The sequence below is a fragment of the Hypanus sabinus genome, chromosome 23 (assembly GCF_030144855.1).
Source record: "Hypanus sabinus isolate sHypSab1 chromosome 23, sHypSab1.hap1, whole genome shotgun sequence".
Lineage (NCBI taxonomy): Eukaryota > Metazoa > Chordata > Chondrichthyes > Myliobatiformes > Dasyatidae > Hypanus > Hypanus sabinus.
In genome coordinates this window covers 35,251,842-35,265,436 of record NC_082728.1, presented here as the reverse complement: position 1 = coordinate 35,265,436, position 13,595 = coordinate 35,251,842, and the positions used below count along the sequence as shown (strand labels likewise).

The window sequence follows — 13,595 nt, the reverse complement described above, 5'->3', positions numbered from 1 at the left end:
TACACCACAGTCGCCACAGACTTTATAAGAACAGTCTTAGATGAGTGTGACATCTTAGATGAAGGATAAAGAAGGCAACATCTGCCTGGAGGCGGAGGAGGTAGGGGAGGTCCTAAATAAATACTTTGCTTCAGAATTCACAAGTGAAAAGGACCTTGAGCAGAGTGAGGTTGAAATAGACAGGCCTGTGTGCTGGACAATGTGGAGATTAAGGAAGAAGTGTGGGATCTTCTTAAAAACATCAAGATTGATGAGTCCCCAGGGCCGGACGTGATATACCCCAGGTTGCTGTGGGAAGTGAGAGAAGAGATTGCTGGAGTAGTAGCTATGATCTTTGAATCCTCTTTGGCTGCAGGGGAGGTACCGGAGGATTGATAAATGGCAAATATAGTACCCTTGTTTAAAAAAGGTAATAGGGAGAATCCTGGGAACTATAGACTGGTGAGTCTTACATTGGTGGTCTACAAACTATTGGAAAGGATTCTTAAGGATAGGATCTATGAGCATTTGGAGAAGTACAGTCTACTCAAGGATATTCAACGTGGCTTTGTGAAGGACTTGCCTCACGAGCCTAATTGAGTTTTTTTGAAGAGGTAACAAAAGAAGTTGCAGGTAGGGCTGTAGATGTGGTCTACATAGATTTTAGCAAGGCACTTGACAAGGTTCCCACACGAGAGACTCATCCAGAAAGTCATGAGGCATGGGATCAGTGGAACCTTGGCTGTTGGATAAAAAATTGGCTTACAGGAAGAAAGCAGAGGGTAGTAGTGGAAGGAAAGTATTCTGCCTGGAGGTCAGTGGCTAATGGCGTGCCACAAGGATCTGTCCTTGGACCTCTGCTCTTTGTGATTTTTATAAATGACCTGGATGAAGAGACGGAAGGATGGGGGAGTAAGTTTGCGGATGACATGAAGATTGGAGGAGTTGTGGATGGAGCTGTTGGTTGTTGAAGGTTACAAGAGGATATAGACAGGATGTAGAGTTGGGTAGAAAAGTGGCAGATGGAGTTCAATCCAGATAAGTGTGAGGTGATGCATTTTGGAAGGACAAACCAGAAGGTTGAGTACAGGATTAATGGTCAGTTACTTAAGAGTGTGGATGAACAGAGGGACCTTGGGGTTCAAATCCATACATCCCTCAAGGTCGCTGCACAGGTTGGTAGGATAGTTAAGAAGGCATATGGGATGCTTAGCTTTATTAATAGGGGGATTGAGTTCAAGAGTAGTAAGGTCATGTTGTAACTCTACAAATCTCTGGTGAGACCACACTTAGAGTATTGTGTTCAGTTCTGGTCACCTTATTATAGGAAGGATGTGGAAGCTATGGGGAGTGTGCAGAGATTTACCAGGATGTTGCCTGGACTGGAAAACAAGTTTTATGAGGCAAGGTTAGCAGAGCTGGGACTTTTCTCTTTGGAGCATAGAAGGATGAGAGGGGACTTGATAGAGGTCTACAAGATTCTTTGGCATAGATAGGGTGGATCGCCAGTACCTGGGGTAGTGTAGGTTTAGTACTTTTTTTAAGGGATATATGGGTCAGCACAACATCAAGGGCTGAAGGGCCTGTACTGCGCTGTAGTATTCTAGTCTTCTAGTATGTCCCCACAAAGTCATTCAGCGTCTTCCCAACCAGAAGCCCTGGATCTGCAATCTGCTGAGAACCAGATTGGTGGTATTCAGGTCTGGTGATCAAGTCAGAATCAAGAGGTCCAGGTACGATCTCTGGAAGCCACCTCACGTGCATAGTGGCAATTCTAGACCAAATTGGAATAATTGAAGGATGGGTAATAGCTTTGGCAAGGCTTGAATGTTATCATCTACTACAAGGTGAAACCAAATGACGAAGGTGACAAGTGTTCATTCTTAAATGAGTTCAAAGACTTTTATGCTCATTTTGACCATCAAAACATAGAGGCACCATCATAAACTCACACAGTCCCTGATGACGCTGTGATTTCAGTCTCTAAGTCTGACGTAAGCGCATCCTTCAGGAGGGTGAACCCATGGAAAGCATCCAACCCAGATGGGGTACCTGGTCAAGTATTAAAGACCTGTGCTGATCAACTGACTGCCGTGTCACCGGCAGCTTTAACCTCTCACTTTGGCAGTCTGAGGTACCCACCTACTTCAAGCAGACTTCAATGATACTGGTGCCCAAGAAAAATGTGGATACCTGTCTCAATGACTATCATTCAGCAGCATTTGCATCCACTGTATTGAAGTGCTTTGAGGGGTTGGTGATAAAACATATCAACTCCTACCTGAGAAGCGACTTGCATCCATTCCAATTTGCTTCCTCTCACAAGTCAACAACAGATGGCATTTCACTAGTGCTTCACTCAACCCCAGTACATCTGGACAGTGAAGATGCATACATTAGGATGGTCTTCATTGTCTACAACTCAACATTCAATACTATCTCTCTCAAAACTAATCAATAAGCTTCACATCCTAGGCCTAAATACCTCTGTGTTCAAATGGATCCTTAATTTCCTCACTTGCACACCTTAGTTTGGACTGGCAAAAGTATCTCACAGGTGAACCACAAGGCTGTGTGGTTATCCCTCTGCTCTAACCGCTTTACAGTTATGACTGTGTGGATAAGCACAGCCCCAATACCATATTTAAGCTTGCCGACAACACCATTGGCCGAATCAAATATGGTGACGTATCATTATATAAGAGGGAGATTGAAAAGCTGGCTGACTGGTGCTATAGCAACAATCTCTTACTCAATGTCAGAAAGATCAAGGCGATGACAATTGACTTCAGGAGGAGGAAACCAGAAGTCCATGACCCAGCCTCATCAGGAGATCAGAGGTGGAAAGGGACAGCAATTTTAAATTCCTCGACGTTATTTTAGAGGACCTGCCTGGGCCAAGCACATGAGTGCAATTACGAAGAAAGCACAATAGCACTTCTATTTCCTTAGCAGTTTGCAAATATTTGGCATGACATCTGAAACTCAACAAACATCTAGATGTATAGTGGAAAGTATGGTGACTGGTTGCATCACGGCCTGGTATGGAAATACCAATGCCCTTGTACAGAAAAGCCTACAAAAGGTAGAGTGTATAGTCCAGTCCTTCAAATAGTCCTCCCCACCATTGAACACATCTATATGAACTGCTGTTGCAGGAAAGCAGCATTGAGGATCACCACCACCCAGGACATGCTCTCTTCTCACTGCTTCCATCAGGAAGATACAGGAGCCTTAGGACCACACCACCAGATCCAGGTAGTTATTACTCCTCAACCATCAGGCTCTTGAACCAGAGGGGATAACTTCACTGACCCAGTCATTGAACTGTTCCCACAACCTATGGACTCACCTTCAAGGTCTCTTCCATCTGTTGTTCTGGATATTTATTTATTCATTATTAGCTTTTTTCTCCTTCTCTTTTTATATTTGCAGTTTGTTGCACATTGTTTGTTTCCCATCCTGTTGGGTGCAGTCTTTCACTGATTCTAATGTTTTCTTGCATTTACTGCGATTGCCCACAAGAAAATGAAGCTCAGAGTTCTATATGGTAACATACATATACTTTGAAGATAAATTTACTTTGAACTTTCTATTGAGAAGTTTAAAAAAATGTTCTGCTTAGGTTAATATTTTCAATTATTTTAGCAACTAGTTTAGTTAATTTTAATTAAAATTTTGTTTTTAATTATCTCCAAAGATCAGAATAATTTAAAAACCATTTTGAATGAACTTCAGAATGTTGACAAAGCTTGGTGCGAGATGCCTTCTAGACCTTCCAGGAGTATTCTTCAGTAGACACAGCCTCAGTGTGTAGACAAAGGCTAAAGTATGTTACCTCTTAGGCCTTTTTAATTTTGCAATGCTTTGGGCCACAGGGACAGCGCATTCACATCCACAACTACCATGTGTGAGCATGGGGTGATGACAGAGTACAATTCTCATTGGGGGATCTGCCTAGCAGGATCAAGTCCTGAGCTTTTACATCAAAGAGATCACTGTGTATTGTTTAGAAGTTGAACATATTTATGGAAGATAGATTGTCAGCTGCATAAAAGATGTAGCTGTCTGAAATAACTTACCCTTTGCAAACATACAGGGTAAATCTGTTAGGGCTCTCTGTGATTAGCTACTGTTTGTTGTAGTACCTGTACAACACTGAGCATCTGAACCAACTAAGTAAAACGAATAAGCCAAATCACTTTAGATGTAAAGCAAATTGTTAAAGACAATTCTCTAGGGGCATTCAAAGGAAACTACAGCCATTAAAAACTATAACTTAAAAGAGTACAATACTTAAAGCTTTTAGTCATTTGAAAATACAATTATTTAGATAATTAAAACATAAGATAACTAATACCTACCCAAGCTGCTCAGTGACGACAGGAGTCACTGCAGTTCTTCAATCCCTCTATAAACTGTGAATTGAGGACACCATAAGATTTCTGCACAGGTACCTCAAAGTCTGGGCTATTGCTGCCCAAGAAAAATCATATACACATAACTGAAGGCCAGACCAATAAAATCCATTTCCATGTGATAGAGCTGTGTCTATATTAAACTATTTTAAAATCATAAAAAATTAGTTCCAAATGCAAACTGGATTCTTAGTAAAATATTTCCTGCTGGTGTGCCTTTTGGCATTCAAACAATGGAAATTGAAAATCATGTTTCAAAATCAGTTGCCAGCTATTAATTCAACTAAGGATATCCACAGATTCCATTCAAATAAATCTCAGATACAAATCTATAAAAGTGACTTTATTGCACATTCCTTTATTAAAACAATCAGTGAGATGATGACCATGTTAATAATCTATAAAATTTCACAATCATAAAAAACTCACTTTGCTGCACAGTGATAACTAGCAGTCATAAAAATGTACATTCATATGCTGCTGAGAACATGGAGCCAAAGAAAATGGCAGACTATGTAACTTAGTGACTTCTCTGGTTGCTTAAAAATATAACTCTTAAGAAAAAAAAAACAAATTTAACAATCCCTCAAATTGTACAGTTAATCAAAGCTGCCTTTTAAAGGTGGAAGAACCCAAATTGATTCTAATTTTCCTTGGCTTATGCTATACTTGTTGGTTAAAATCTCAATATGATACTCAAAGATAGATAATATACCTGAAAAATGCACTTAATGTCCTTTTTTTAAGCCTATAACATTACACTAACACAGAACCTGAACCAGGCTTATTAATTCAGTTAATTTCTGTTGAATAAAACTGACAAACTCAGCAAATAAAACAGGATTAAATAATTTTAATAAAATTAATGATTTAAAATTAATATATCCAGTCACCAACAAAATAAATCTAATACATGACTGATATTTAACCTTCAGAGATCATAAGTATAACCAAATATTACACAATAGTGGTTACTAACTAGTTTTAGTTACCCTCTCCAGGTTTTAACCTGGTAAGAAAAAACATACCATCCTTTTTGCAGCAAGGCACATTCAGCTTTATTTTACCAGTGGAAAAAAAGTTATTCAAATCAAATCACATTTTACAGTATATCATTTTAATATAATTTGAAGAAAATCATTCCTTTCAACCTCATACCAATGGAAGTAAACTTCAACTAAATTTCAGCTAATGCTTCCTACAGTTAAGAGAAACATTTTGTTCTTCCTTACCAGAGAGACAAGCATAGGTGTAGAGCTAAACCTCACCTGAATCTACCAATAATATAGATTACCTCAGAATGGTGCTTTGCCTTCAAAACTATTTTTAACCTTTTTTTAAAAAAAAGAGGAAGTTATGTCAACTAAGTATATTTAAGAGCAGCTCCCTTCACTAAAGGAACTAATTGTTTAAAGAACTCAGCCTTAGAAACAAAAGGTCCTCAACTTGTACTGTTGATGGGAGGGTTTGTTTTTTTAAGGCATCATTGACCTTTATGTCATTAATGTTCTCAATCAACAAAGGGGAGATTATAGAGTTAAGCAATGTATTCTTAAAAATATGTTGTAGATATTACACACAGTTGTCCTTTTTCCAAAAACAACCATAATAGTACTGAAAACTCCCATACACTTACATGCAAATGTTAATTATTTGAGGAAGAATGAAAGGAAATTCCTCATCTACCTCTGCCTATTCCTTGGCTTGTTAGTAGATTGTGGCATAAGGTTCCTGTGCAAAAATTCTCATTTCAAAATTGCATATAAAAATGTGGAATGTTACTGTTCAGAAGTTCTGTAAATTAAAAGTTCCCTGCTGATATGAAGGTAAGAAAATTACTTCTCTATATACCTATTTTTTAACTCAAGAAAATTAGCTATACTGCCATATTTATTAGAAAATCAGTAGTTTGGTAAAATTTCATAGCTGGAATGCATACATTGAAGCACAAAGTATTTATTTTAAATCAACAAAGTATTTATTTTAAAATCAAACGCTGATTTTAAATCAGCGTTAAAGCGGATTGCTTATGTGACTTATTGACAGACAAACAGCTTTGTTTCATTGGACTGTGGAGATATGTGTTACCTGAAGTTCGTTGAGGAAAAGGCACAACATGTAGGAAACTTGCATGATGGAAGAGAGAAAGCAATTCCCCCATCAGCAGCTAAAATGGCTTCACCATTCAACTGAATTTAACTCCAAAGTTAATTGTCGACAAAACTAGCAAAACAGTGCAATATAAATTTGCTTTAACATTTGACTGACATTTAATGCAAGAAAACATTAAACATTTTATTAAAATTGAACAGCATTATGCTAATAACTGCAATTAGCATATGCATATTATTAACTAGTCAAGTCTTTTCTGTGTTAAATCTCTACTTCCTTTATTGGATCATTTTGATCACAAACACTTCCACCCAAAAATCTTGCTTCATCTTTTCATCTGCTGACAGGCTTAAATTATACCTCAAACAATGTGTTATATTTTTAAAATTTTAGATCTAACTCAATATTAACTCCCAGTAAAAATTCTAGCAAGTTGATGTACTTAACTTTAATACATTAGCAGCTTTGAACGGATATATTCTAACCAAGATTTCAAAGTATGACCTTGCATAAAAATTTGTTAGAGACTGAAAAACATGAATCATCTACTTGACATTTTAAATGAAAACTTGTCTCAATTCCCTATTGTTTAAAAAAACACTGCAATTGCTTTTCTCCACCCACAAGGCCATCACAATATTATACATCAATTGCCACAAAAAAGGGATAAACCAGAACTTTGAACCAAACCTCCACCATAGATGCTGAGCAACTAAGCAAGAAACTGAACGTAGGCTTTAGATATATTCAAGGGTATTCTAAAGCATGACAGTGGTGTGAAGGAGACACAAATACAGGTGTGCACACAAACAGAAAGGAGTGAGCAAGAGTATGTACATGTTCAATAAGGGCAGAAAGGAAAATTGAGACAGATACAAAGACAACTATGGCTGTGACATTTTGATAACCCTGAGAGCATAATGTGGAGGTGCTTCATAAATGCATTATTTGTGTAGATATTGATATTTTAAGTGGTGAACTTTGTATGGCATAACTTTTCTATTTAAAACAATGAAACTATGGATCATAATATATTCAGTGTAGAATACTTCTGTTCCTCCTATTGTTCACTGTACATCACATAGGCATGTTTTATATTAGAGACACTGCATAAACAATTACACCCACCTTCACTATTACAGGAATATTTTAAATATTCTAGTTACTCAAAAAAACTATTTTCCGTAATTTATTTTCATTAAAAATAATCTTGCAGTTTTGCAGATAAAAGTGCTTATTTGAATGAGAAGCCCCCTGAAATAGAATTAGTTTGCAATATCTGATAGCATTACTCATTTAATAGAAACTAGGATATCAAATTTAAAAATTTCTATCCCACATCTTGGTCTGGATTCTTAAATGAACCTGACAATATTTGCTAACTATTTAGATTTGTTTATTCAGCAGGGAACACAAAATAAGTAAACTGGTCACTTCATTAAAAAGTTATCATTTTTCAGAGCTTTAACAAGCCAGTCATTATTTTGCTCATCATCTGAGTCACTCAGATCACTAGTATCAGCTAACAGTCGTGAGTAGTTTAACCTCTTTTGTCGAGGGATTTTTGATTGTATAATGAGAAAAAACACTGCCCAAACTATGGCAGTAACAGAGCATGCTTGAAAAAGCCTTTCTATGCCAAAACTATTCACAATGAAGCCACTGCAAAAGCTGCCAGAACACGCACCCAGACCAAAAGATATCCAATGGTAGATCTTATGGAGTGTTCTTTCAGTGCCAGGAGTAGCTATATCACTAGACTGACTCAGAACAGCCAACCACAAGGCACTATTGCTAAATGCATTTAAAACTTGAACAGGCAATACTGCCCAAGAAGACCATAGGAATGAATAGTAGAGCAGCTGAGCTGCCAGACAGATTAGGGCAAATCCCATTGTTCCAGAGAATGAAAGGATATTTAACATTTTGTCTTTGAAATGGAAAAATGAAAACTCAGCCAGAAACCCAATTGCCACAGCAGTACCCATATATGCCTCACTGCTTCCTTTGTCCTGCATTTGCCAAAATAGGAAATTATTTATTGTAGATCCAATAGCTCCTGTGATCAAGACCGTAACTGCATACAAGATAGCTCTTCCATCACTTCCCAATAGATGTAAACCTTTAAAAGTTTGGTTGACTGCATCATTTTTCTTAGCAGTGTGTACTGGATGTAATACTCCAACAATAAGTGCCAATAAAAGTACTGCAGCATAAGCATAGAAGTGCACAGCATTTCTTGAGGTATGCGTATTGAGCAAACAGTCCAGCCTGTCCACAAGGATACCAATGCTAAAAGCTGCTCCAGCTGTACCCAAATATCCCCAAACCCACTGTCTGCCATAGCGATCAACAGCGTCCACAAAATCCAAGTAGTCATACAGCCCATCATCTGTAACCCAATCCAGTGCTGATGCTAGAACCTCCCATAAAGATACAGCTAGCAGAATAAGCACCAATGTCTGCTGCCAGTTATCGAGTATTTTAAAATTAGAATTTGGTGCAAAATTGAGCTGTTGATTTTTATTCCCATCTTCAGAGCTGGTTTTTAGTGTAACATCCCTTTTTACAAGGGGAATATTTGGTGTACTTAAATGGACATCTAAACTGCCATTTTCTTCTTTGTTATCTTTTAGCAAAGGAAATTGCTTGGTAGTTTTTTCCACAGTTCTTTTATAACTGGAGCCTTTAAGAGGCAGAGTCTGTTTTGCTTGAAGATGGTCTATATTGTTTGCACTTCCCACTTCTTCTGATGGTTGAATAGAGATTTCAGAAGTTGTAATATTCTCAGATGGTTGTTTGGTTGAATTTCTAATAGGCAATTCTACAGTTGTCAACAAATGGAGTTTCATTTTCATTTCAGTACTGTGTATATTATGGAGCTCTGAACGAGGATGACTTGTCACAACAATATTTACTGTTCCTGGAAGCATGGTATTAGCAAAATCACCCATGTGGCTTTTGTCTTCTGCTATATTTTGATTCCAATTGTTTTTTGTATACATACTTGTGTTACAATATTTGTACTGAATTTCCTTATTTACAGGTGGAATTAGTGTAAATAGAAAGCTGATTCCTATAGATGAAATCAAGGAACAAAACACAAGCATTCTTCTTTTGTTATAGCGTCCAGCACAGTAAGACCAGAAGGGAGTACAAATCAAGGATATGAAAAACTTTGTTCCAATCACAATCCCAACAAACGGTGCAGACAACCCAAGCTGTCTCAAGTATATGGTAAGAAATGGAATTATACAGCCTTTGGCTGCACAATAGAGAAAATGATAGGAACTGGCAAGAGCCAGTGCTTTGCTGATGTTCCACTGTTTATTCCTCTTCATGGTTCAATCTTTATCTTCCACCACACATCTCTAGTTGGCCATCTGAAAAAACAGGAACATTGATTGATTAACAACATATACTTATGTATCTACAACACATACACTTAAGGCAGAGCTTGATAGATTCTGGATAGGTCAGGGCATAAAGGAATACAGGGAGAAAGCCGGAGATTGCAGCTGAGAGGGAAAATGGATCAGCCATGATGATCCATTCAGGTGAAGCAGACTCAATGGGCCAAATGGCCTAATTCAGCCCCTATACCTTATGGTCTTAATACAAGATATAACTGAGTGACATTATTCACAAACAGCCAAGTTCATAAATGTGATTAAAAGTTGTATGTACATGTTGGACATTCCTGCATAATTTTTAACAATAAAAATAATTTCTCCACTATTAGCCATAAACCTTTATCCAATGTCTCCTCAACCTCATCTCAAAGTGAATTTGAATCAGAGAATTATTAGAGTTCACCAATGTAAATGCCTCTCCTACTCTACATTGTTCTAGAAAGAAATCTGGCTCTCCTGACTTGGAATAAACTCGCGGCCTCTGCTGTTGGTCTTATTTTCCATTCTACCTGCGAAACAGCAAGCACAGATACATTAAGGAACAAGAACTACTGGAGGCTCTCAGAAGGTCAGAAAGTATATACTGGAGGGAAATTAACAGTCTCATTTCAGGCTGAGACCCTTCATAGGAAGTGATTTTATGTCCCTTCACAAATGCTGTGTGACTTCTACGTTCCCGCAGCATTTTATCTGCTGCTCCAGATCTCCAGCACCTGCCGCCTCTCCCTCTCTTTTGTCCCCAAATATCTTAACCCCGATCAATTTACAATACCAGGCCGGGTTACACCGGGCAACAGCGCTCGGCCGAGGGCTGACAGAAAACTTTGGTCACTCCCCACCCTTTTGCAGATACCACGAAGCCCGCGTCTTCCGGCAAGCCGCCCTTCCCTCCCAGCCTTGGCGTCGGCCTGAAGCTCCGCTCTTGGCGCCCCCACGACCCTCCCCCGCCGCCACTAACCTGCAGCCGAGACGCTCTCAGACCAGCGCGCAGGCGCCGTACGTCACAATGAACGTCCCCCTCAACGCCGCCCGCGTACGCGCGCGCTACAGGCACGCGGGCGGCGCGAACCCTCCCGTTCCCTGGCGCGCGCTCGCGGGGCCCGCCTTCTCCGTTCCCGTTTCCCATCCTGGGCCACGTCGATGCGGCAGGTAGCGGTCGCCTGCTTGATTTTTTTTTACAATGCCAGAACAAAACTCTGTAAACAACAGTAACGCACACCATCCAGGTTAAAACATTCCCATCCTCATCTAGGATGCCCGTGGGCTCCGCGTGTTTTCTCTCCAGAGGTCCCCGGGCATGATCATACCCCTAGGAAATGCTCTCACCTGCCTGCTCCAGGACCCGACCAACCCCAGGAGTAAGGCAGCCACCTGTGAGCGGTGAGCACTCAGCTGCTGTCGGCCTGGCTGCCAGAGGGAGAGTGGTTAAGTTCAAGACCAAGCCTGAAGCCAGGGTGAAGTTATGGGCTTGAGTGGAGAAAGGGGGTTCAGGGACGACTGTGCATGAGTCAAGTCAAGTCTCTTTTATTGTCATTTCCACCATAACTGCTGGCACAGTACACAGTGAAAATGAGACAACGTTTTTCAGGACCATGGTGTTACATTACACAGTACAAAAACTAGACTGAACTACGTAAAAACACAACACGGAGAAAGCTACACTGGACTACAGACCTACACAGGACTGCGTGAAGTGCACAAAAACAATGCAGGCGTTACAATAAATAATGAACAGGACAATAGGGCAAGGTGTCAGTCCAGGCTCTGGGTATTGAGGAGTCTAATAGCTTGGGGGAAGAAACTGTTACATAGTCTGGTCGTGAGAGCCCGAATGCTTCGGAGCCTTTTCTCAGATGGCAGGAGGGAGAAGAGTTTGTATAAGGGGTGTGTGGGGTCCTTCATAATGCTGTTTGCTTTGTGGATGCAGCGTGTAGTGTAAATGTCTGTGATGGTGGGAATAGAGACCCCGATGATCTTCTCAGCTGACCTCACAATCCGCTGCAGGGTCTTGCGATCCGAGATGGTGCAATTTCCAAACCAGGCAGTGATGCAGCTGCTCAGGATGTTCTCAAGCCAACTCCTGTAGAATGTGATGAGGATGGGGGATGGGAGATGAACTTTCCTCAGCCTTCACAGAAAGTAGAGATGCTGCTGGGCTTTCTTTGCTATGGAGCTGGTGTTGAGGGACCAGGTGAGATTCTCTGCCAGGTGAACACCAAGAAATTTGGTGCTGTTAACGATCTCTACCGAGGAGCCGTTGATGTTCAGCGGGGAGTGAGGGAAAACAAGTTGCTTTCAACTCATTTAAATAAAGGTGTTCAGTAACCCAGTGAGAGGAAGAATTTATGGATGGTCTCAAAGCATTGCCATACTGTTTGCTAACTGCATGGAATCTTGGGTCTGTTACCTCTCAAAAGAGCAGGAAAGGCACCAATAAATTTAAATCCATAGCACAGCAACACAGGATAAAAGGTACAAACTACCTGTATCAGGTGTCTCCTGCTCTATCTGTTAGAGCCCACAGGTCTCATATTGGCTTTATTTCAATAGTCAAGCTGGAGAATACCAGCAGAACACAGATAGGCAACTCCAGGTCTGAGTCTTTGAAAGGCAGTTTTACTGACCCATCACTCCATAATCAAGATCCTTTCATTCCAGTACTGGTGGAGACAGCAATAGTGCCTTTGATCAATGCTAGTGACTGGCTTGAAGGAATGGTTCAGGCCCATATATAAGCTAGAAAAGGTGATGCTTTTAATGTGAATTTTGTAGTCTGGTCTATTAAATTAATATTTACATTGTAAAGGGTTGTTCTTTGCGTTTGTCCAATGTCTCAGCGCCACTGTGGCTTTGAATGCTTCAGGCGCTTTGGTGACTACTATGAGAATACACCATGGGAATAAAATACTGTGGGAGCAACCGTGGGAACATGAAAGTTAGTCAAACATGGGGATAGGACTCGTGAAGAATATTGACAAGTGATGATTGGTTCTGATTCGATAGTTTGGGATGGTGCTCTGCATTGATTCACTTACTACAGCATTTCATAATCAGTGGAAAGGGTGTGAAACAGCATTCAGGGGAGGGCACTTGAGGGTAGTGTTTTGGGGCCTCGCTGATGGAGCTGGTTGTGACCAACTATCTGGATCAAGTGAGAGGTGCACTGCAGCCTGCACATGCCTAGGTAAGTATTTAAATGCTTTCAATGTTCTGTCCTAATAAATGTAGTTTTGTAGTTCTAAGTAGATGATTGGAGTTTGTGTCTTTCCTTATTGAGTTATATATATATACATTAATGATCTTGATCTGGATGATGGGGTGGTAAATTGGATTAGTAAGTATGCAGATGATACTAAGATAGGTGGCGTTGTGGATAATGAAGTAGGTTTTCAAAGTTTGCAGAGAGATTTAGGCCAGTTAGAAGAGTGGGTTGAAAGGTGGCCAATGGAGTTTAATGCTGATAAGTGTGAGGTGCTACATTTTGGTAGGACTAATCAAAATAGGACATACATGGTAACTGGTAGGTAAATTGAGGAATGCAGTAGAACAGAGTGATCTAGGAATAATGGTGCATAGTTCCCTGAAGGTGGAATCCCATGTGGATAGGGTGGTGAAGAAAGCTTTTGATATGCTGGCCTTTATAAATCAGAGCATTGAGTATAGGAGTTGGGAT

General features: G+C 40.0%; 1 protein-coding gene across 2 annotated transcripts; it reads right to left on the bottom strand.

Moving 5' to 3' along the window:
- Window positions 1-4,719: 4,719 nt before the first annotated feature.
- mfsd6l (major facilitator superfamily domain containing 6-like) lies at window positions 4,720-10,920 on the bottom strand. Of its 2 annotated transcripts, none has more exons than XM_059948715.1 (2): window positions 10,881-10,920; window positions 4,720-9,892 (listed from the first exon to the last, which is right to left on the bottom strand). In XM_059948715.1, the coding sequence occupies exon 2, from the start codon at window positions 9,848-9,850 to the stop codon at window positions 7,940-7,942; it is 1,911 nt and encodes a 636-aa protein (XP_059804698.1). In that variant the 5' UTR covers window positions 9,851-9,892; window positions 10,881-10,920; the 3' UTR covers window positions 4,720-7,939. The 2 variants fall into 2 exon arrangements, with proteins under 2 accessions (XP_059804698.1, XP_059804699.1); XM_059948716.1 differs by lacking the exon at window positions 10,881-10,920 and adding an exon at window positions 10,762-10,855.
- Between the last annotated feature and the right edge of the window lie 2,675 nt (window positions 10,921-13,595).